Here is a 26,084-nt window from a genome sequence, read left to right as displayed (position 1 = left end):
TGAAAACCACCGCAGTGAAGGCCTGGCAGAGCATCAAAAAGGAGGAAACACAGCGTCTGGTAATGTCCATGAGTTCAAGACTTCAGGCAGTCATTGCCAACAAAGGGTTTTCAACCAAGTACTAGACATTAACATTTTATTTACAATTATTTAATCTGTCCAATTCCTTTTGGTCCCTTTAAAAACAGGGTGGCACATGTTAAGGAGCTGAAACTCCTAAACCCTTCATCCAATTTTAATGTGGATACCCTCAAATGAAAGCTGAAAGTCTGAGCTTCAGCTGCATCTGAATTGTTTTGTTTAAAATTCATTGTGGTAATGTCTAGAACCAAAATTAGAAAAATGTTGTCCCTGTTTGATGCAGGCCCCAGTGATGAGCCCTCATGTTTCCCGTGCTGATCTGATCAACTGTCATGTGTCCCTAACAGCTGAGAGTGGAATCACGATCCACCCGCGGCTGTTAACATGTTAAATGCCGTTGTCAAACTACAACAGCAGCATTTAACATGGATGCGCCGAAAACGCGTCACAGGACCCGCCCACCACATGATCGCGGGTCGCCAATGGGTTGGCATGACAACCCGGGGTCTGCTATATGTTGCACAGGCAATTAGATGATCGCAGCTTCTAGTCTCCCATGGAGACTGTTGAAGCATGTGAAAAGTGAAATAAAAAATGTTTAAATAAAATAAATTATTATTATTATTTTTTTTTTTTTTTTTTTAAAACCACCCCCCTTTCGCCCCATTCAAAAAAACAAATCTATCAAAAATATACATATTTGGTATCCCCGCGTTCAGAATCGCCCGATCAATATATAAAAAGAATTAATCCAACCAGTGAGCAGCGTAACAAAAAAATCAAAATACCAGGATTACGTTTTTTTGGTTGCCACATTGCAATAAAATGTAGTAACTGGTGATACAATATTTTTATCTGCACCAAAATGGTAACAATAAAAACATCAGCGCGGCACACAAAAAATAAGCCCCCACCCAGCTCCAGATCACGAAAAATGGAGACTTTTTTTCTTTTTTTTTAACTTTGTATTTTTTTTTCCTACCACTTAAAAAAAAACAAAAAAAAAAAAAAAACAGAACTATACAGGTTTGGTATCTACGAACTCGTAATGACCTGCCATTATAAAAACTATTGTGATATTGCACTTTTTTTTTGCAATTTTACCACACTTGGAATTTTGTTCCCGTTTTGCAGTACACGATATGTTAAAACCAATGGTGTTATTCAAAAGTACAACTTGTCCCGGAAAAAACAAGCCCTCACATGGCGATATTGACAAAAAAATAAAAAAAGTTATGGCTCTGGAAATAAAGGGAGAAATAAACAAAAACGCAAAAATCCAAAAGGTGGTAAAGGGGTTAAGGCTATGTTCACGCATATTTTCAGTCCGAGTGAAAAAATGGACTGCACTAGGAACAAGATTATTCAATGGGGCAGTGCAGATGAGTGATTTTCATGAACTTAATCTTAGGCTATGTGCATACGATGCGGAAATGCTCTGGATTTTTTCCTGAGCGATTCTGCATCTCCCTGGCAGAAAAAACGCATGGGGATTGTACATGCGTTTTTCCTGCCAGGGACAAGCGGAAGTGAAGCGTTTTTCACATGCATTTCCGCATGCGGGATGTCAAGCGCTTTCCAAGCGATTTTAGCATCACTTGAACTTGGTCACACTATATAAATCCATGCCGTTTGCATGGATTTATATAGTGTGACTGAAAGAATGGTAAAAAATAAAAAATGAATATTATACTTACCTTCTGATGGCCCTTGGTGTCTTTATCCGATGCATCTTGGTTTGCCGGCAGCTCAGGGTACACTAAAGGACCTGCCGACGTCAGATGTCGCGTGACCCAGTAACATGACTAAATGACGTCAGCGCAGGTCCTTGAGTCCACCGCGATCTGCCAGCAAGACAAGCACACCGGGGGCCATCAGAAGGTAAGTATAATGTTTATTTTTATATTTTTTTATTTATTTTTTACAGGTACTATGGTACCCGGGTCCGGAGGAGTCTCCTCTCCTCCAGACCTGGGTACCATCCGCACATTGAAACGCATGGAATGCGCATGTGCACATGTAGTGATGCGGATTCCATGAATTCCAATGCAAGTCAATGGCGGCGAAAACGCAGCGCTTCCGCAAAATAATTGGTAGTACTGTGTATTTTTCAGCAATGACAATCAGCAGCGGAAATTTCCGCAGCATGTGCACAGCACATGCGGATTATCATTGGGAAACATGGCAGACCGTCTACCAAGCGTTTTTTTAGCGGAATTGCCGCTGCGTAAATGCTTAAAAACCGCATCGTGGGCACACAGCCTAAGTGTGAAAAAAGAGTCACAGGTGCACTACTTTCGGATTTGGAAGATGTCAAATGAGACTCACCCATTCAAGTCTATGGGTCCACAAAAAAATAAATTGGATGCCATAGAGAGCATCTGGTTTGTTTTTGTTTTTTTACAGATACATTTTTCTATGTTAAAAAATTGCAATGTAAATGGTCTGGTAAATTTTTAATCATTCTTGCTGCTGTAAAAAGCAGATTGCATACGGATGACAAGTGAGGAAATAAAAAAACAAAACAGTTTTCGGACAATTTTTTATATGCTCGTGTGAATCTGGCCTGAGAAAAGAACTAATGGTTCGTTGTGCGAGCCAGAAATAAATATGCAGAAGAGTGACTGGAACGGCGGTGAAAGTGGCAGAAGGGCAACCAGTAAGTATTATAAATACCCTCACTACACAAACTACTGATTGATAACATAGGGGACAATAAAAAAAAACTGCCAAAATTAACAACGTTTCAGAGATTTAAGTGGGCAAAGAGTAAGGAATGATATAATAAAAATATTCTGTCCGTTCTGCAAAGCCTCACTGTTACCAGAAGTAATAACCTGCCATACTCCAAATCAAATGACGGACATGCAAATATTACCACAAAGGTCAGTAACTGGCCTTATAATTATAACATTCCCTACTTCCCCCCCACCCACTTTTAAAAAAAATCCTCCCAAACCTTTTTAGATGGATTGGCAGCATGTTTTCAATGGAAAAAAAATGAGATATGAATGTGGGATGAGTGAGCCGTAAGATACAAGCCATCTTGGGGCACGTGGCCGGCCATGGTGTGTGCCGGACCCCTGTATAGGGATGAAGAATGAGCGGTTATGTCGTTCTCACCTACTATCCTCCCGCAGATACAAGGCTGGTTTTCTTCGAGTCAAGTACATCTCTGCTTGTATGCGACTCAGTAGTACAGTAAATTTACATATTCATAACCATCTATGGCCACAAATAAAAGCATCCTACAGCCTGAGCTGTGTACACATCACATGCATTGCCTGGCTAGGGGACACTCGGCACTGGATGTCATGACCCCATAATAGGAAAATCAATATCTATAATATTCCCATATAATCCCTAGCAATGACCACGTATCTATCCACAGGGGGCAACTGCATCTACAACTCGCTAAAGTAGGTCTGCCAGAGTTCCGAGCAGCACCAGCAGTGTCTATAGGAGCAGAGCTAATATGGCGCACAAGCCCCCACTATCCGGTGTCTGTGCGGACACAGCAGCAGAGCAGTCCCCGTACACTAAGCCCCCCGGGAACAGTCCATAGCCCCCCGGCGCAGCTCCTCTTACAGACCCGTTACACGCTGGCTTGCAGCACACTGCTCCGTCACTCTACTATTTCCGCCCACGCTACAGAACCACGTGTTAAAGGTTCCGGCACTAAACGTTCCTATGTAGAAAGGGTCTTTTCTGGACACGATTGCTGTCGGAAGCAGGAAAAATGAGCTGTATCTAATGTATATATATATATATATATATATATATATATACATATATATATATATATATATATATATATATATGTATATATATATATATGCCGTGTTCTTATACTTGCTGCATTTTCTGTCTACAGTTAAAAATATACATCTACTTTATGAAAGGCGAGAGGAAGCAATCCCATATTCCTAAAGTGTAGACATTAGCTAATTATTATATGGTGAGGCTGGGGCCAGACTGAGATTAGTATATTATATGGTGGGGCTGGGGCCAGACTGAGATTAGTATATTATATGGTGGGGCTGGGGCCAGACTGAGATTAGTATATTATATGGTGGGGCTGGGGCCAGACTGAGATTAGTATATTATATGGTGAGGCTGGGGCCAGACTGAGATTAGTATATTATATGGTGGGGCTGGGGCCAGACTGAGATTAGTATATTATATGGTGGGGCTGGGGCCAGACTGAGATTAGTATATTATATGGTGAGGCTGGGGCCAGACTGGGATTAGTATATTATATGGTGAGGCTGCGGCCAGACTGGGATTAGTAAATTATATGGTGGGGCTGGGGCCAGACTGGGATTAGTATATTATATGGTGGGGCTGGGGCCAGACTGAGATTAGTATATTATATGGTGAGGCTGGGGCCAGACTGGGATTAGTATATTATATGGTGGGGCTGGGGCCAGACTGGGATTAGTATATTATATGGTGGGGCTGGGGCCAGACTGGGATTAGTATATTATATGGTGGGGCTGGGGCCAGACTGGGATTAGTATATTATATGGTGGGGCTGGGGCCAGACTGAGATTAGTATATTATATGGTGGGGCTGGGGCCAGACTGGGATTAGAATATTATATGGTGAGGCTGCGGCCAGACTGGGATTAGTATATTATATGGTGGGGCTGGGGCCAGACTGGGATTAGTATATTATATGGTGGGGCTGGGGCCAGACTGAGATTAGTATATTATATGGTGAGGCTGCGGCCAGACTGGGATTAGTATATTATATGGTGGGGCTGGGGCCAGACTGAGATTAGTATATTATATGGTGGGGCTGGGGCCAGACTGAGATTAGTATATTATATGGTGGGGCTGGGGCCAGACTGAGATTAGTATATTATATGGTGAGGCTGGGGCCAGACTGGGATTAGAATATTATATGGTGAGGCTGCGGCCAGACTGGGATTAGTATATTATATGGTGGGGCTGGGGCCAGACTGGGATTAGTATATTATATGGTGGGGCTGGGGCCAGACTGAGATTAGTATATTATATGGTGAGGCTGGGGCCAGACTGGGATTAGTATATTATATGGTGGGGCTGGGGCCAGACTGGGATTAGTATATTATATTGTGGGGCTGGGGCCAGACTGGGATTAGTATATTATATGGTGGGGCTGGGGCCAGACTGGGATTAGTATATTATATGGTGGGGCTGGGGCCAGACTGAGATTAGTATATTATATGGTGGGGCTGGGGCCAGACTGGGATTAGAATATTATATGGTGAGGCTGCGGCCAGACTGGGATTAGTATATTATATGGTGGGGCTGGGGCCAGACTGGGATTAGTATATTATATGGTGGGGCTGGGGCCAGACTGAGATTAGTATATTATATGGTGAGGCTGCGGCCAGACTGGGATTAGTATATTATATGGTGGGGCTGGGGCCAGACTGAGATTAGTATATTATATGGTGGGGCTGGGGCCAGACTGAGATTAGAATATTATATGGTGGGGCTGGGGCCAGACTGGGATTAGTATATTATATGGTGGGTCTGGGGCCAGACTGGGATTAGTATATTATATGGTGAGGCTGCGGCCAGACTGGGATTAGTATATTATATGGTGAGGCTACGGCCAGACTGGGATTAGTATATTATATGGTGGGGCTGGGGCCAGACTGGGATTAGTATATTATATGGTGGGGCTGGGGCCAGACTGAGATTAGTATATTATATGGTGGGGCTGGGGCCAGACTGAGATTAGAATATTATATGGTGGGGCTGGGGCCAGACTGGGATTAGTATATTATATGGTGGGTCTGGGGCCAGACTGGGATTAGTATATTATATGGTGGGGCTGGGGCCAGACTGGGATTAGTATATTATATGGTGGGGCTGGGGCCAGACTGGGATTAGTATATTATATGGTGGGGCTGGGGCCAGACTGGGATTAGTATATTATATGGTGGGGCTGGGGCCAGACTGAGATTAGTATATTATATGGTGGGGCTGGGGCCAGACTGGGATTAGAATATTATATGGTGAGGCTGCGGCCAGACTGGGATTAGTATATTATATGGTGGGGCTGGGGCCAGACTGGGATTAGTATATTATATGGTGGGGCTGGGGCCAGACTGAGATTAGTATATTATATGGTGAGGCTGGGGCCAGACTGGGATTAGTATATTATATGGTGGGGCTGGGGCCAGACTGGGATTAGTATATTATATGGTGGGGCTGGGGCCAGACTGGGATTAGTATATTATATGGTGGGGCTGGGGCCAGACTGGGATTAGTATATTATATGGTGGGGCTGGGGCCAGACTGAGATTAGTATATTATATGGTGGGGCTGGGGCCAGACTGGGATTAGAATATTATATGGTGAGGCTGCGGCCAGACTGGGATTAGTATATTATATGGTGGGGCTGGGGCCAGACTGGGATTAGTATATTATATGGTGGGGCTGGGGCCAGACTGAGATTAGTATATTATATGGTGAGGCTGCGGCCAGACTGGGATTAGTATATTATATGGTGGGGCTGGGGCCAGACTGAGATTAGTATATTATATGGTGGGGCTGGGGCCAGACTGAGATTAGAATATTATATGGTGGGGCTGGGGCCAGACTGGGATTAGTATATTATATGGTGGGTCTGGGGCCAGACTGGGATTAGTATATTATATGGTGAGGCTGCGGCCAGACTGGGATTAGTATATTATATGGTGAGGCTGCGGCCAGACTGGGATTAGTATATTATATGGTGGGGCTGGGGCCAGACTGGGATTAGTATATTATATGGTGGGGCTGGGGCCAGACTGAGATTAGTATATTATATGGTGGGGCTGGGGCCAGACTGAGATTAGAATATTATATGGTGGGGCTGGGGCCAGACTGGGATTAGTATATTATATGGTGGGTCTGGGGCCAGACTGGGATTAGTATATTATATGGTGGGGCTGGGGCCAGACTGGGATTAGTATATTATATGGTGGGGCTGGGGCCAGACTGGGATTAGTATATTATATGGTGGGGCTGGGGCCAGACTGGGATTAGTATATTATATGGTGGGGCTGGGGCCAGACTGAGATTAGTATATTATATGGTGGGGCTGGGGCCAAACTGGGATTAGAATATTATATGGTGGGGCTGCGGCCAGACTGGGATTAGTATATTATATGGTGAGGCTGCGGCCAGACTGGGATTAGTATATTATATGGTGGGGCTGGGGCCAGACTGGGATTAGTATATTATATGGTGGGGCTGGGGCCAGACTGAGATTAGTATAATATATGGTGGGGCTGGGGCCAGACTGGGATTAGTATATTATATGGTGGGGCTGGGGCCAGACTGGGATTAGTATATTATATGGTGGGGCTGGGGCCAGACTGGGATTAGTATATTATATGGTGGGGCTGGGGCCAGACTGAGATTAGTATATTATATGGTGAGGCTGCGGCCAGACTGGGATTAGTATATTATATGGTGGGGCTGGGGCCAGACTGAGATTAGTATATTATATGGTGGGGCTGGGGCCAGACTGAGATTAGAATATTATATGGTGGGGCTGGGGCCAGACTGGGATTAGTATATTATATGGTGGGTCTGGGGCCAGACTGGGATTAGTATATTATATGGTGAGGCTGCGGCCAGACTGGGATTAGTATATTATATGGTGAGGCTGCGGTCAGACTGGGATTAGTATATTATATGGTGGGGCTGGGGCCAGACTGAGATTAGTATATTATATGGTGGGGCTGGGGCCAGACTGAGATTAGTATATTATATGGTGAGGCTGGGGCCAGACTGAGATTAGAATATTATATGGTGAGGCTGCGGCCAGACTGGGATTAGTATATTATATGGTGGGGCTGGGGCCAGACTGGGATTAGTATATTATATGGTGGGGCTGGGGCCAGACTGGGATTAGTATATTATATGGTGAGGCTGGGGCCAGACTGGGATTAGTATATTATATGGTGGGGCTGGGGCCAGACTGGGATTAGTATATTATATTGTGGGGCTGGGGCCAGACTGGGATTAGTATATTATATGGTGGGGCTGGGGCCAGACTGGGATTAGTATATTATATGGTGGGGCTGGGGCCAGACTGAGATTAGTATATTATATGGTGGGGCTGGGGCCAGACTGGGATTAGAATATTATATGGTGAGGCTGCGGCCAGACTGGGATTAGTATATTATATGGTGGGGCTGGGGCCAGACTGGGATTAGTATATTATATGGTGGGGCTGGGGCCAGACTGAGATTAGTATATTATATGGTGAGGCTGCGGCCAGACTGGGATTAGTATATTATATGGTGGGGCTGGGGCCAGACTGAGATTAGTATATTATATGGTGGGGCTGGGGCCAGACTGAGATTAGAATATTATATGGTGGGGCTGGGGCCAGACTGGGATTAGTATATTATATGGTGGGTCTGGGGCCAGACTGGGATTAGTATATTATATGGTGAGGCTGCGGCCAGACTGGGATTAGTATATTATATGGTGAGGCTACGGCCAGACTGGGATTAGTATATTATATGGTGGGGCTGGGGCCAGACTGGGATTAGTATATTATATGGTGGGGCTGGGGCCAGACTGAGATTAGTATATTATATGGTGGGGCTGGGGCCAGACTGAGATTAGAATATTATATGGTGGGGCTGGGGCCAGACTGGGATTAGTATATTATATGGTGGGTCTGGGGCCAGACTGGGATTAGTATATTATATGGTGGGGCTGGGGCCAGACTGGGATTAGTATATTATATGGTGGGGCTGGGGCCAGACTGGGATTAGTATATTATATGGTGGGGCTGGGGCCAGACTGGGATTAGTATATTATATGGTGGGGCTGGGGCCAGACTGAGATTAGTATATTATATGGTGGGGCTGGGGCCAGACTGGGATTAGAATATTATATGGTGAGGCTGCGGCCAGACTGGGATTAGTATATTATATGGTGGGGCTGGGGCCAGACTGGGATTAGTATATTATATGGTGGGGCTGGGGCCAGACTGAGATTAGTATATTATATGGTGAGGCTGGGGCCAGACTGGGATTAGTATATTATATGGTGGGGCTGGGGCCAGACTGGGATTAGTATATTATATGGTGGGGCTGGGGCCAGACTGGGATTAGTATATTATATGGTGGGGCTGGGGCCAGACTGGGATTAGTATATTATATGGTGGGGCTGGGGCCAGACTGAGATTAGTATATTATATGGTGGGGCTGGGGCCAGACTGGGATTAGAATATTATATGGTGAGGCTGCGGCCAGACTGGGATTAGTATATTATATGGTGGGGCTGGGGCCAGACTGGGATTAGTATATTATATGGTGGGGCTGGGGCCAGACTGAGATTAGTATATTATATGGTGAGGCTGCGGCCAGACTGGGATTAGTATATTATATGGTGGGGCTGGGGCCAGACTGAGATTAGTATATTATATGGTGGGGCTGGGGCCAGACTGAGATTAGAATATTATATGGTGGGGCTGGGGCCAGACTGGGATTAGTATATTATATGGTGGGTCTGGGGCCAGACTGGGATTAGTATATTATATGGTGAGGCTGCGGCCAGACTGGGATTAGTATATTATATGGTGAGGCTGCGGCCAGACTGGGATTAGTATATTATATGGTGGGGCTGGGGCCAGACTGGGATTAGTATATTATATGGTGGGGCTGGGGCCAGACTGAGATTAGTATATTATATGGTGGGGCTGGGGCCAGACTGAGATTAGAATATTATATGGTGGGGCTGGGGCCAGACTGGGATTAGTATATTATATGGTGGGTCTGGGGCCAGACTGGGATTAGTATATTATATGGTGGGGCTGGGGCCAGACTGGGATTAGTATATTATATGGTGGGGCTGGGGCCAGACTGGGATTAGTATATTATATGGTGGGGCTGGGGCCAGACTGGGATTAGTATATTATATGGTGGGGCTGGGGCCAGACTGAGATTAGTATATTATATGGTGGGGCTGGGGCCAAACTGGGATTAGAATATTATATGGTGGGGCTGCGGCCAGACTGGGATTAGTATATTATATGGTGAGGCTGCGGCCAGACTGGGATTAGTATATTATATGGTGGGGCTGGGGCCAGACTGGGATTAGTATATTATATGGTGGGGCTGGGGCCAGACTGAGATTAGTATAATATATGGTGGGGCTGGGGCCAGACTGGGATTAGTATATTATATGGTGGGGCTGGGGCCAGACTGGGATTAGTATATTATATGGTGGGGCTGGGGCCAGACTGGGATTAGTATATTATATGGTGGGGCTGGGGCCAGACTGAGATTAGTATATTATATGGTGAGGCTGCGGCCAGACTGGGATTAGTATATTATATGGTGGGGCTGGGGCCAGACTGAGATTAGTATATTATATGGTGGGGCTGGGGCCAGACTGAGATTAGAATATTATATGGTGGGGCTGGGGCCAGACTGGGATTAGTATATTATATGGTGGGTCTGGGGCCAGACTGGGATTAGTATATTATATGGTGAGGCTGCGGCCAGACTGGGATTAGTATATTATATGGTGAGGCTGCGGTCAGACTGGGATTAGTATATTATATGGTGGGGCTGGGGCCAGACTGGGATTAGTATATTATATTGTGGGGCTGGGGCCAGACTGAGATTAGTATATTATATGGTGGGGCTGGGGCCAGACTGAGATTAGAATATTATATGGTGGGGCTGGGGCCAGACTGGGATTAGTATATTATATGGTGGGTCTGGGGCCAGACTGGGATTAGTATATTATATGGTGGGGCTGTTGCCAGACTGGGATTAGTATATTATATGGTGGGGCTGGGGCCAGACTGGGATTAGTATATTATATGGTGGGGCTGGGGCCAGACTGGGATTAGTATATTATATGGTGGGGCTGGGGCCAGACTGAGATTAGTATATTATATGGTGGGGCTGGGGCCAAACTGGGATTAGAATATTATATGGTGGGGCTGCGGCCAGACTGGGATTAGTATATTATATGGTGAGGCTGCGGCCAGACTGGGATTAGTATATTATATGGTGGGGCTGGGGCCAGACTGGGATTAGTATATTATATGGTGGGGCTGGGGCCAGACTGAGATTAGTATAATATATGGTGGGGCTGGGGCCAGACTGGGATTAGTATATTATATGGTGGGGCTGGGGCCAGACTGGGATTAGTATATTATATGGTGGGGCTGGGGCCAGACTGAGATTAGTATATTATATGGTGGGGCTGGGGCCAGACTGGGATTAGTATATTATATGGTGGGTCTGGGGCCAGACTGGGATTAGAATATTATATGGTGGGGCTGGGGCCAGACTGAGATTAGAATATTATATGGTGGGGCTGGGGCCAGACTGGGATTAGTAAATTATATGGTGGGTCTGGGGCCAGACTGGGATTAGTATATTATATGGTGGGGCTGGGGCCAGACTGGGATTAGTATATTATATGGTGGGGCTGGGGCCAGACTGGGATTAGTATATTATATGGTGGGGCTGGGGCCAGACTGAGATTAGTATATTATATGGTGAGGCTGGGGCCAGACTGGGATTAGTATATTATATGGTGGGGCTGGGGCCAGACTGGGATTAGTATATTATATGGTGGGGCTGGGGCCAGACTGGGATTAGTATATTATATGGTGGGGCTGGGGCCAGACTGGGATTAGTATATTATATGGTGGGGCTGGGGCCAGACTGAGATTAGTATATTATATGGTGGGGCTGGGGCCAGACTGGGATTAGAATATTATATGGTGAGGCTGCGGCCAGACTGGGATTAGTATATTATATGGTGGGGCTGGGGCCAGACTGGGATTAGTATATTATATGGTGGGGCTGGGGCCAGACTGAGATTAGTATATTATATGGTGAGGCTGCGGCCAGACTGGGATTAGTATATTATATGGTGGGGCTGGGGCCAGACTGAGATTAGTATATTATATGGTGGGGCTGGGGCCAGACTGAGATTAGAATATTATATGGTGGGGCTGGGGCCAGACTGGGATTAGTATATTATATGGTGGGTCTGGGGCCAGACTGGGATTAGTATATTATATGGTGAGGCTGCGGCCAGACTGGGATTAGTATATTATATGGTGAGGCTGCGGCCAGACTGGGATTAGTATATTATATGGTGGGGCTGGGGCCAGACTGGGATTAGTATATTATATGGTGGGGCTGGGGCCAGACTGAGATTAGTATATTATATGGTGGGGCTGGGGCCAGACTGAGATTAGAATATTATATGGTGGGGCTGGGGCCAGACTGGGATTAGTATATTATATGGTGGGTCTGGGGCCAGACTGGGATTAGTATATTATATGGTGGGGCTGGGGCCAGACTGGGATTAGTATATTATATGGTGGGGCTGGGGCCAGACTGGGATTAGTATATTATATGGTGGGGCTGGGGCCAGACTGGGATTAGTATATTATATGGTGGGGCTGGGGCCAGACTGAGATTAGTATATTATATGGTGGGGCTGGGGCCAAACTGGGATTAGAATATTATATGGTGGGGCTGCGGCCAGACTGGGATTAGTATATTATATGGTGAGGCTGCGGCCAGACTGGGATTAGTATATTATATGGTGGGGCTGGGGCCAGACTGGGATTAGTATATTATATGGTGGGGCTGGGGCCAGACTGAGATTAGTATAATATATGGTGGGGCTGGGGCCAGACTGGGATTAGTATATTATATGGTGGGGCTGGGGCCAGACTGGGATTAGTATATTATATGGTGGGGCTGGGGCCAGACTGGGATTAGTATATTATATGGTGGGGCTGGGGCCAGACTAAGATTAGTATATTATATGGTGAGGCTGCGGCCAGACTGGGATTAGTATATTATATGGTGGGGCTGGGGCCAGACTGAGATTAGTATATTATATGGTGGGGCTGGGGCCAGACTGAGATTAGAATATTATATGGTGGGGCTGGGGCCAGACTGGGATTAGTATATTATATGGTGGGTCTGGGGCCAGACTGGGATTAGTATATTATATGGTGAGGCTGCGGCCAGACTGGGATTAGTATATTATATGGTGAGGCTGCGGTCAGACTGGGATTAGTATATTATATGGTGGGGCTGGGGCCAGACTGGGATTAGTATATTATATTGTGGGGCTGGGGCCAGACTGAGATTAGTATATTATATGGTGGGGCTGGGGCCAGACTGAGATTAGAATATTATATGGTGGGGCTGGGGCCAGACTGGGATTAGTATATTATATGGTGGGTCTGGGGCCAGACTGGGATTAGTATATTATATGGTGGGGCTGTTGCCAGACTGGGATTAGTATATTATATGGTGGGGCTGGGGCCAGACTGGGATTAGTATATTATATGGTGGGGCTGGGGCCAGACTGGGATTAGTATATTATATGGTGGGGCTGGGGCCAGACTGAGATTAGTATATTATATGGTGGGGCTGGGGCCAAACTTTGATTAGAATATTATATGGTGGGGCTGCGGCCAGACTGGGATTAGTATATTATATGGTGAGGCTGCGGCCAGACTGGGATTAGTATATTATATGGTGGGGCTGGGGCCAGACTGGGATTAGTATATTATATGGTGGGGCTGGGGCCAGACTGAGATTAGTATAATATATGGTGGGGCTGGGGCCAGACTGGGATTAGTATATTATATGGTGGGGCTGGGGCCAGACTGGGATTAGTATATTATATGGTGGGGCTGGGGCCAGACTGAGATTAGTATATTATATGGTGGGGCTGGGGCCAGACTGGGATTAGTATATTATATGGTGGGTCTGGGGCCAGACTGGGATTAGAATATTATATGGTGGGGCTGGGGCCAGACTGAGATTAGAATATTATATGGTGGGGCTGGGGCCAGACTGGGATTAGTAAATTATATGGTGGGTCTGGGGCCAGACTGGGATTAGTATATTATATGGTGGGGCTGGGGCCAGACTGGGATTAGTATATTATATGGTGGGGCTGGGGCCAGACTGGGATTAGTATATTATATGGTGGGGCTGGGGCCAGACTGGGATTAGTATATTATATGGTGGGGCTGGGGCCACACTGAGATTAGTATATTATATGGTGGGGCTGGGGCCAGACTGGGATTAGAATATTATATGGTGAGGCTGCGGCCAGACTGGGATTAGTATATTATATGGTGGGGCTGGGGCCAGACTGGGATTAGTATATTATATGGTGGGGCTGGGGCCAGACTGAGATTAGTATATTATATGGTGAGGCTGGGGCCAGACTGGGATTAGTATATTATATGGTGGGGCTGGGGCCAGACTGGGATTAGTATATTATATGGTGGGGCTGGGGCCAGACTGGGATTAGTATATTATATGGTGGGGCTGGGGCCAGACTGGGATTAGTATATTATATGGTGGGGCTGGGGCCAGACTGAGATTAGTATATTATATGGTGGGGCTGGGGCCAGACTGGGATTAGAATATTATATGGTGAGGCTGCGGCCAGACTGGGATTAGTATATTATATGGTGGGGCTGGGGCCAGACTGGGATTAGTATATTATATGGTGGGGCTGGGGCCAGACTGAGATTAGTATATTATATGGTGAGGCTGCGGCCAGACTGGGATTAGTATATTATATGGTGGGGCTGGGGCCAGACTGAGATTAGAATATTATATGGTGGGGCTGGGGCCAGACTGGGATTAGTATATTATATGGTGGGTCTGGGGCCAGACTGGGATTAGTATATTATATGGTGAGGCTGCGGCCAGACTGGGATTAGTATATTATATGGTGAGGCTGCGGCCAGACTGGGATTAGTATATTATATGGTGGGGCTGGGGCCAGACTGGGATTAGTATATTATATGGTGGGGCTGGGGCCAGACTGAGATTAGTATATTATATGGTGGGGCTGGGGCCAGACTGAGATTAGAATATTATATGGTGGGGCTGGGGCCAGACTGGGATTAGTATATTATATGGTGGGTCTGGGGCCAGACTGGGATTAGTATATTATATGGTGGGGCTGGGGCCAGACTGGGATTAGTATATTATATGGTGGGGCTGGGGCCAGACTGGGATTAGTATATTATATGGTGGGGCTGGGGCCAGACTGGGATTAGTATATTATATGGTGGGGCTGGGGCCAGACTGAGATTAGTATATTATATGGTGGGGCTGGGGCCAAACTGGGATTAGAATATTATATGGTGGGGCTGCGGCCAGACTGGGATTAGTATATTATATGGTGAGGCTGCGGCCAGACTGGGATTAGTATATTATATGGTGGGGCTGGGGCCAGACTGGGATTAGTATATTATATGGTGGGGCTGGGGCCAGACTGAGATTAGTATATTATATGGTGGGGCTGGGGCCAGACTGGGATTAGTATATTATATGGTGGGGCTGGGGCCAGACTGGGATTAGTATATTATATGGTGGGGCTGGGGCCAGACTGAGATTAGTATATTATATGGTGGGGCTGGGGCCAGACTGGGATTAGTATATTATATGGTGGGTCTGGGGCCAGACTGGGATTAGAATATTATATGGTGGGGCTGCGGCCAGACTGGGATTAGTATATTATATGGTGAGGCTGCGGCCAGACTGGGATTAGTATATTATATGGTGGGGCTGGGGCCAGACTGGGATTAGTATATTATATGGTGGGGCTGGGGCCAGACTGGGATTAGTATATTATATGGTGAGGCTGCGGCCAGACTGGGATTAGTATATTATATGGTGAGGCTGCGACCAGACTGGGATTAGTATATTATATGGTGGGGCTGCGGCCAGACTGGGATTAGTATATTATATGGTGGGGCTGCGGCCAGACTGGGATTAGTATATTATATGGTGAGGCTGCGGCCAGACTGGGATTAGTATATTATATGGTGGGGCTGGGGCCAGACTGGGATTAGTATATTATATGGTGAGGCTGCGGCCAGACTGGGATTAGTATATTATATGGTGAGGCTGCGGCCAGACTGGGATTAGTATATTATATGGTGGGGCTGGGGCCAGACTGGGATTAGTATATTATATGGTGGGTCTGGGGCCAGACTGGGATTAGTATATTATATGGTGGGTCTGGGGCCAGACTGGGATTAGTATATTATATGATGGGGCTGGGGCCAGACTGGGATTAGTATATTATATGGTGGGTCTGGGGCCAGACTGGGATTAGAATATTATGTGGTGAGGCTGCGGCCAGACTGGGATTAGTATATTATATGGTGGGGCTGGGGCCAGACTGGGATTAGTATATTATATGGTGGGGCTGGGGCCAGACTGGGATTAGTATATTATATGGTGGGTCTGGGGCCAGACTGGGATTAGAATATTATATGGTGAGGCTGCGGCCAGACTGGGATTAGTATATTATATGGTGGGTCTGGGGCCAGACTGGGATTAGAATATTATATGGTGAGGCTGCGGCCAGACTGGGATTAGTATATTATATGGTGGGGCTGGGGCCAGACTGGGATTAGTATATTATATGGTGGGGCTGGGGCCAGACTGGGATTAGTATATTATATGGTGGGGCTGCGGCCAGACTGGGATTAGTATATTATATGGTGGGGCTGGGGCCAGACTGGGATTAGTATATTATATGGTGAGGCTGCGGCCAGACTGGAATTAGTATATTATATGGTGGGGCTGGGGCCAGACTGGGATTAGTATATTATATGGTGGGTATGGGGCCAGACTGGGATTAGTATATTATATGGTGAGGCTGCGGCCAGACTGGGATTAGTATATTATATGGTGGGGCTGGGGCCAGACTGGGATTAGTATATTATATGGTGGTGCTGCGGCCAGACTGGGATTAGTATATTATATGGTGGGGCTGGGGCCAGACTGGGATTAGTATATTATATGGTGAGGCTGCGGCCAGACTGGGATTAGTATATTATATGGTGGGGCTGGGGCCAGACTGGGATTAGTATATTATATGGTGGGTATGGGGCCAGACTGGGATTAGTATATTATATGGTGAGGCTGCGGCCAGACTGGGATTAGTATATTATATGGTGGGGCTGGGGCCAGACTGGGATTAGTATATTATATGGTGGGGCTGGGGCCAGACTGGGATTAGTATATTATATGGTGGGGCTGGGGCCAGACTGGGATTAGTATATTATATGGTGGGGCTGGGGCCAGACTGAGATTAGTATATTATATGGTGGGGCTGAGGCCAGACTGGGATTAGTATATTATATGGTGGGGCTAGGGCCAGACTGGGATTAGTATATTATATGGTGGGGCTGGGGCCAGACTGGGATTAGTATATTATATGGTGGGGCTGGGGCCAGACTGGGATTAGTATATTATATGGTGGGGCTGGGGCCAGACTGAGATTAGTATATTATATGGTGGGGCTGGAGCCAGACTGGGATTAGTATATTATATGGTGGGGCTAGGGCGAGACTGGGATTAGTATATTATATGGTGAGGCTGGGGCCAGACTGAGATTAGTATATTATATGGTGGGGCTGAGGCCAGACTGGGATTAGTATATTATATGGTGGGGCTGGGGCCAGACTGAGATTAGTATATTATATGGTGGGGCTGGAGCCAGACTGGGATTAGTATATTATATGGTGGGGCTGGGGCCAGACTGGGATTAGTATATTATATGGTGGGGCTGGGGCCAGACTGAGATTAGTATATTATATGGTGGGGCTGAGGCCAGACTGGGATTAGTATATTATATGGTGGGGCTGGGGCCAGACTGGGACTGAAATTCTGCCCTGGTATTTGCACACAGGCCCATGCAGCCTTCCACTTCTCTTGTGTGGAGTCAAGAATAAGACCTCATTCAGGCATCCATTTTTCTGACGTACGTGAAAAACTGACCTATTATTTTGATCAGTGTGGTTTTATTTTTCCTTGTACGTGGAGTAAAAAAAAAATTTCTTCACCTTCTATGTGACAGGCTGTGAAAAACAGACCACTTCTGAGTACAGTCCTATTTTTCATTTGCTTTGCCGATTCTGATTGGATACTTGGATTAAAATCAAATAGGTCTCTGCGATTTTGCACGGACCACGTAAAATCACAGACATGTGAATGGCCCCATAGACTGTTACAGGTACGAGTGCTATCCATGAAAAACAGATAGCACTCGTACGCAAAAATCTGACGTCTGAATGAGGCCTTAATGCTATACGAATTTTTTCTCAATACGCCTTCCAACAGCATTGGAGGATGTTGTCCATGCCCTATTGGGGGACAGGAACATAGAGAGTTTAAAAGCCTCTCCTCACCGTCAATCCCCAGTGTTTTCCTGTCCTGTCCCTCTGCAAGACATCTCACAATTTTGGACTTTTCAGAGCCCGTCAAATCTCTCTTCTGACCCATTTTGCCAAAGGAAAGGAAGTTACCTAATAATTAAGCACACCTTATATAGGGTGTTGATGTCATTAGTCAACACCCCTCCTCATTACAGTGATACACATCACCAGATTTACTTAATTGGTGGTTGGTTCTCAAGCCTATGCAGCTTGGAGTAGGACAACATGTATAAAAAGTATCATGGTATCATGTGATCAAAATACTAATTTGCCTAATAATTCTGCACACAGTGTATGGTGGGGCTGGGGCCAGACTGGGATTAGTATATTATAAGGTGGGGCTGGGGCTAGACTGGGATTAGTATATTATATGATGAGGCTGGGGCCAGACTGGGATTAGTATATTATATGGTGGGGCTGGGGCCAGACTGAGAGTAGTATATTATATGATGGGGCTGGGGGCCAGACTGGGATTAGTATATTATATGGTGGGGCTGGGGCCAGACTGGGATTAGTATATTATATGGTGGGGCTGGGGCCAGACTAGGATTAGTATATTATATGGTGGGGCAGGGGCCAGATTGGGATTAGTATATTATATGGGGGGGCTGAGGCCAGACTGGGATTAGTATATTATATGGTGGGGCTGGGGCCAGACTGGGATTAGTATATTATATGGTGGGGCTAGGGCGAGACTGGGATTAGTATATTATATGGTGGGGCTGGGGCCAGACTTGGATTAGTATATTATATGGTGGGGCTTGGGCCAGACTGGGATCAGTATATTATATGGTGGGGCTGGGGCCAGACTGGGATTAGTATATTATATGGTGGGGCTGGGGCCAGACTGGGATTAGTATATTATATGGTGGGGCTGCGGCCAGACTGGGATTAGTATATTATATGATGGGGCTGGGGCCAGACTGAGATTAGTATATTATATGGTGGGGCTGGGGCCAGACTGGGACTGAAATTCTGCCCTGGTATTTGCACACAGGCCCATGCAGCCTTCCACTTCTCTTGTGTGGAGTCAAGAATAAGACCTCATTCAGGCATCCATTTTTCTGACGTACGTGAAAAACTGACCTATTATTTTGATCAGTGTGGTTTTATTTTTCCTTGTACGTGGAGTAAAAAAAAAATTTCTTCACCTTCTATGTGACAGGCTGTGAAAAACAGACCACTTCTGAGTACAGTCCTATTTTTCATTTGCTTTGCCGATTCTGATTGGATACTTGGATTAAAATCAAATAGGTATCTGCGATTTTGCACGGACCACGTAAAATCACAGACATGTGAATGGCCCCATAGACTGTTACAGGTACGAGTGCTATCCATGAAAAACAGATAGCACTCGTACGCAAAAATCTGACGTCTGAATGAGGCCTTAATGCTATACGAATTTTTTCTCAATACGCCTTCCAACAGCATTGGAGGATGTTGTCCATGCCCTATTGGGGGACAGGAACATAGAGAGTTTAAAAGCCTCTCCTCACCGTCAATCCCCAGTGTTTTCCTGTCCCCCTTGGGGGTGGTCTCTATGGACGGTAGTAGCTCAGCCTCTGATGATTTTGAGGAATTGGCATCCGTAGGGCCTGCCAAAAAAGTAGAAACCAGTAGATATTATTTTTCCTCGGACAACTTAGAGGAACTACTGGACACAGTTAGAGGCACTATGGGGCTGGAGGAAGTGGAGGTTCCCTGTTCTGTTCAGGACGAGATGTTTAGGGGCCTTAAATCAAAAAAGCAGACTGGTTTTCCAGTCCATGAGGTAATTAGGGATCTCATCTGACAGGAATGGGAATCCCCGGAAATTCGTCTCACCACCCCTTCGGAATTAAAACATAGGTTTCCGTTAGAGGGTGAAGGATTTGAGTGGGAAGTCCCTAAGGTGGACATCCAGGTGGCTAGGCTAGTGAGGAAAACCTCACTTCCCTTTGAGGACTCTTACCAATTAAAGGATCCTTTGGACCGCAAAATGGAAAGCGTCCTTAAAAAATCATGGGAAACCTCCTCTGCCTCTCTCAAAGTCAATGTTTCCTCGACTTGTGTGGCCAGATCCCTCTTCAAATGGATGACCCAACTGGAGGAACATCTGTCTCAGGGCACGTCCAGGGCAGACCTGCTTGACTCCATCCCTCTCCTTCAAAAAGCCACAGGTTTCTTAGCGGACGCCTCAGCTGAGTCAGTCCGGATCACTGCCAGAGCAGCTGTCCTGTCCAATACTGCTCGCTGTGCACTATGGCTCAAAACATGGAGTGGGGACGTCACCTCTAAAGTTAAGCTCTGTTCCATTCCATTCCACGGAAAATATGTATTTGGCCCAGCCCTAGATGAAATCCTGGAAAAGGCCTCGGACAGGAAGAAAACCCTTCCCGAACAGAAGCAGGTTAAGAAACGTTCGTTTCGGCCTTCCCAAAGTCACCCCTCATAGTATAGAGGAAAGGGAAAATCTGGGCGCTGGAGCTATCCTAAACGCGGCAAGGGCCGCAACATCCTTGCACCCCAGCAACAACACCAGCTGCAGGATAGGCAATGACTTGGTCCATGAAGGGGGCGTCTTTCGAATTTCTTTCCCCAGTGGCGGGCAATATCTTCCTGCCAGTGGATCCTCAATACCATTGAGGAGGGTCTTCTATTAGAATTCGAGAGTCACCCCCCTCAGATCCTGAGGGTCACGTCCCTTCCTTCTCATGGGGCTCAGGAACTCCTATCGGTCGCCCTAAAAAACCTTCTGAATTCGGGTGTCTCTGGTCCCCCCTGACCGGGAGGGGACGGGTCACTACTCAAAAATATTCCTAATACGGAAACCATCTGGGACCCCACGCATCATATTCTACCTGAAGTCCCTAAACCATTACATCAAATACAGACGATTCAAGATGGAGTCCATAAAATCAACTATTCCCCTAATAGGAAAAGACTTCGTCATGGCGACCATAGATTTAAAAGATGCATACTACCATTTGCCAATTCATCCGTCCCACAGGAAGTTCCTGTGGTTTGCAGTCCTCAGGGACAATATAACAGTTCACTACCAGTACAACGTACTGCCCTTCGGCATCTCTTCAGCACCCCGGGTGTTTACAAAGATTATGGCAGAAGTCATTGCACTCATCCAGAAACAGGGCGTCTGCATAATTGCATACTTGGACAACATGTTGATTGTTGCTGTTAGAACCTTGCTCTTAGGTTTTTTTTTTCCTTTGCTGGTCACATGACCTTGTTGGCCTATTTAAGCCTGCTCCGCCCTTCTGGCTTTGCTGGACTTCATTGTATAACTACTTTCTAGCTAGCCTGTGCTCTGTATCTTACTCTGTTAGTTTGCTTGGTCTACGGACCTCTATGTTCTATATATTTTGTTTGTTCGTCTGTCTGCTACTATTTCTGTTAGGAGGTGTCCCATATTCCTCCCAGTCCTTAGTACTTGTAGGGATTCCTTCCCCACATCTATAGGTCTCCGTACAGACTAGTGTGGCACCCCAGGGATCTGGTTTCCACAGTAACAGCAATGTTATGTCTGAGAGCAGGTGGGAGGTCTCTTGGTCAGGAATCCTATGCATGCCACACCTCCTGCCCAGTCCTGGGAGGGGAAGGACTTCCCCTATATAAACCTAGGGCTGAGGCAGGGTTAGTGAGTAGAGAAGAAGTAGAGACAGAGAAAAGAAGCAAATATAGGAACAGAACATCAGGAGCTCTGTGGGAGCAGTGTTACAAGGAGTCAGGGGCTGGCAGCTGCAGAGCTCGCCCTGACTGAGAAGATTTCTTACCGGACCCGGAGTCCGAGGCTGTGGGGACTAACTCCTACCCAGCAGCAGAATCCGTCAGGCAGGGGATTCCAGGTCCTCTGGCCAAGAAACCCGAAGGCACGGTCACACGCATGGGACCAGCACCGCCGTCGTGGAGCGGAAGCTACTAGAAGGCCCCGAGTCACCGGCCATACGGGTGAGCACCACACGGTACACTCAGGGACGTGGGCTACTTATACCCGCCTCTAGCAAGGTAGCCAGAAGAGTACAGTTAGTTTGGGAGGCCTACAACTCCGCCTGGCCAGGGGAGATCCCATCTGCTCAAGGACTGACCAGGCCCCAATCGCTAGCCAGTACTCCGGGAGGGTCTATCTTTGTCACCAGTAAAGACCCTGAACTACACCGTACCGTCTCCGAGTGGTTCCTGCTACCCCCATCATCCACGTCGGCTGCCCTGAGGCCATACCCCTCCCGTTGGGGGTTATACTATCACGCTGCACAATCCTACCACCGGCCTCAGCGGTCTGCCCTGCAGCAGCAGCTCCTTAGCTGTACTCAACGGGTGGCGTAGTCGTCCAACATCTACCGCTGATACATCGCCGCTCAGTTTGACTCCCTGGGCACGGACCGGGTCACCGCCACGAGACTACAACCCTCAACAGATCCGGCTCCGGGTAAGCTCCCGCGTGCGCAACGCAGCGCGACACAGGCCCAGGGGCGCGTCAACTTTTGGCGTAGTCGGCAGGATTTCGTGCCCGCAACCACCGGGTACTGCGTGCCTGAAAGAGACTGTTCAAACTTACCTGTGGTGAAGATTCCCGCCATCTGGCGCCATCTTCAGCCTTCTTCCCGCCATCGGTGAAGATTCCCGCCATCCGGCGCCATTTTCAGCCTTCTTCCCGCCTTCCGTGGAGTTTTCCCGCCGTTGGACGCCATCTTGAAGACGTCGCGCGGGAAGAAGAGGGGCGTGGACTCCGAAAGCGCGCGAGAACTGTAGCCCCGCCTCACGTCCGGACGTCGCGTAAGGTCCTGGAAGGAGCCCAGCAGACGCCGACGTCACAGGAGCGCGACGGAAGGTCCTCAACCCTGACGATCTACTGCGGAGCCGCGGCCTACGGAAGAGGATCATCGCAAGGTAGGCCACGGTCCACTAGGGGGGAGGAGGATGTCGGATACGGAGGAGAGCTTCACTGCCTCAACCCCCGCCAGCGCCATCGCTGCTGCAGTCATGCCTTTCACCATGCCCTATATCCCGGGAGCGGCCTGGCTACCCCAGTACTCAGGGGAGTCACATACCCTGCATGACTTTAGAGAAAAGCTGGATAGTCTCTTCCAGGTGTACCCCCTCACAGAAGAGCAAAAAGTGAGCATCCTGGTGGCCCAATTAACTGGGGCAGCCCGAAGGGAGGTAAAGTCCTGGCCACCTGGGGGGAGGACTGTCGCAGGGATACTAACCCGGCTGAGGGACACCTTTGATACCCGCACCTCAGCTGAGATCAAGCTTAGATTCTACGGGTGCAAACAGCGGGCACATGAGAGTATAAGGGACTATGCCCTGAACCTACAAGAGGCCCTGAGAGCCATTAAGCAGACCGACCCTGACGGCGTGGGAGACGAGGACAGGCTGTTGACTGAACAATTTATAGAGGGTTTATATTGCAATGCCCACCGAACCCAGTTGCGGGCAATGGCCTTACAGGACCCTCATCTGGGATTTGCACAGTTCAAGGACAGAGCCATCCGGGTGCTCCGAGAACCGGCACCAGGTGGCGTTGTGACCCACAGACGCCCCACTACTACTTACCACCAGGAGGCGGCGCCCTTGTCGGCAGGGCCTGTGGGAGCTGATGCGCAGGCTTTGAGCAATGACCCGGCTCCAGACCTGCACCATCAGGTCCAAGAGCTAGCTAAAAGCGTTGCTGCGCTAACCCGAACTGTGCAGTCTTTACAGGTTTCTACTCCAGGGAAGATCCAGCTGGCATCCGGACCGGAGGACATCCCGTGGCGTCGACCAAGGAGGACCCCACCGGCCAGAGGAAGACCCAGCGACCGATACAACGAGGACGGACGACCCATCTGCCGCCGCTGTAATCAACCCGGACATATGGCAAGGTACTGTCCTTTAAACTGGCACAACCTAGGGTAGAGGGCCAACCCCTAGGAAAAAGATCATCAGGCCCATCGAACTGGCGCGACAAATATGTGGGAGGACGTCCAGTCTTGCCTGTGGTACTGGATGGCATTCCTATGAGTGCCCTACTGGACACCGGGTCACAGGTCACCACCATCCCGTACGTGCTCTTCAAGCAGTACTGGAATGACTCGGATATTACCCGCTACCCTGACGACGACTTGAGTATCATCGCCAGCAATGGTCAGCCCGTGCCACAGATCGGATTTAAAGAGGTGACCATTAAAATTGGTAGAGTTGAACTGGCAGCACAGGGACTGATCATTGTAGACATTGACAAACATGAGAGTCACCCAAAGATAACTCTAGGAACTAATGTAATTGAAAATTGTCTTGCAGAGGTGATTTTCCTTTTACAGCAGGTTGCCAAGAACGCCAGCTCCGGCGAGCAGCGAGTGCTCCAAAAAGAGATCCGGGCACTGATGCGACGGCAACAGGTGGAACTCTCCGGCGGTGAGATTGGTAGCGTGAGAATGTGTGACCCTTTCCCTATTGCCATGCCCCCAAAAAGTGAAATGATGATTTGGTGCCGGGCAGCTATTGGTCTGAGAGGTAGAGATTACCAGGCAATGGTAGAACCAGTTTACTCAGACAGTAGGCCCACCATCTTGACAGCACGGGTGGTGGTTAATGTACGCCATGGGAGGGTGCCCGTTCGCATAATCAATATCGGGAAGAGGGAAGTGTACCTGCCCCGGTATGCCACGCTAGCCAAATTATATACCATTAACCAAAATGCTATACAATCTGTGGAACCCTTGCCTCCATCTCACCCGGAGGAAGGTAACGGCTCTAAGAAAACAATGGAGGACTGGTGTCAGCAACTACATTTGGGTACTGACTCCACTCCCTCACACCAGAAACAGGGAGTCTATCGGGTGGTTCAAGAGTACGAGAGAGTGTTTAGTAAACACCCGTTAGACTTTGGGCGAGTCAAGGGGGTAGAACACCACATCCCCACGGGAGACCATCCTCCCATAAAAGAGAGGTATCGACCCGTACCCCCTGCACACTACCAACACGCCAAGGGGATGCTTAGAGACATGAAGGAGGCTGGGGTGATCAGGGATAGCTGTAGCCCCTGGGCAGCTCCACTAGTCTTAGTCAAAAAGAAAGACAACACCATGAGGATGTGTGTAGATTACCGGAAAATCAACCGTATCACACACAAGGATGCGTACCCCTTACCAAGGATAGAGGAGTCTTTGGCTGCTTTAAGATCTGCTAACTTCTTCTCTACCTTGGATCTCACTAGTGGGTACTGGCAGGTTCCTGTAGCAGAGGCGGACCGGGAGAACACCGCATTCACCACCCCGATGGGACTTAGCGAGTTTACCTGCATGCCGTTCGGACTCTGCAACGCACCAGGAACCTTCCAACGATTAATGGAGTGCTGTCTGGGCCACAGAAACTTCGAGACGGTCCTGTTGTACCTGGACGATGTCATCGTATATTCTAAGACTTATGAGGACCACCTGAAACACCTGGCGGAAGTGTTCGAAGCTCTGGCAAGCTACGGCCTAAAGGTGAAACCCTCCAAGTGTCACCTCCTGAAACCAAAGGTGCAGTACCTGGGACACGTGGTGAGCGCTGACGGAGTGGCTCCCGACCCTGATAAGATCACCGCAATTAAGGAATGGCCAAGTCCCTCCAGTGTAAAGGAAGTGCGGCAGTTCCTCGGGTTGGTAGGCTACTACCGCAGGTTCATCCCCGGTTTCACCAAAAAGGCAGCTCCTATGCAGGACCTCCTGATAGGCCAGTCCCGGAAGGCCAAGAACCAGAAGCCGCCCTTCAGATGGGAGAAGTTG

The 26,084-nt window shown here is 48.0% G+C and overlaps 1 protein-coding gene across 4 annotated transcripts in view; it reads right to left on the bottom strand.

Annotated features, from left to right (window-relative positions):
* Nucleotides 1-26,084, bottom strand: part of B4GALT7 (beta-1,4-galactosyltransferase 7) — a 61,719-nt gene that overhangs the window by 11,934 nt on the left and 23,701 nt on the right. Inside the window, exon 1 of one of the 4 annotated variants that reach the window (XM_073650664.1) lies at nt 3,205-3,735. The exons of 2 other annotated variants lie outside the window; for them this stretch is intronic. In XM_073650664.1, the coding sequence (XP_073506765.1) occupies nt 3,205-3,254 (50 nt within the window). In that variant the 5' untranslated portion in view covers nt 3,255-3,735. Of the gene's footprint in view, nt 1-3,204; nt 3,736-26,084 lie in introns of those variants that run through there. One more of the 4 variants, XM_073650666.1, reaches the window with a different exon arrangement.

The sequence above is a fragment of the Phyllobates terribilis genome, unplaced genomic scaffold, assembly GCF_046119375.1.
Source record: "Phyllobates terribilis strain yellow unplaced genomic scaffold, ASM4611937v1 Scaffold_11__3_contigs__length_659146591, whole genome shotgun sequence".
NCBI lineage: Eukaryota > Metazoa > Chordata > Amphibia > Anura > Dendrobatidae > Phyllobates > Phyllobates terribilis.
Note: the sequence above shows the minus strand (reverse complement) of the source record. Positions and strands in the feature narration are given on the sequence as shown.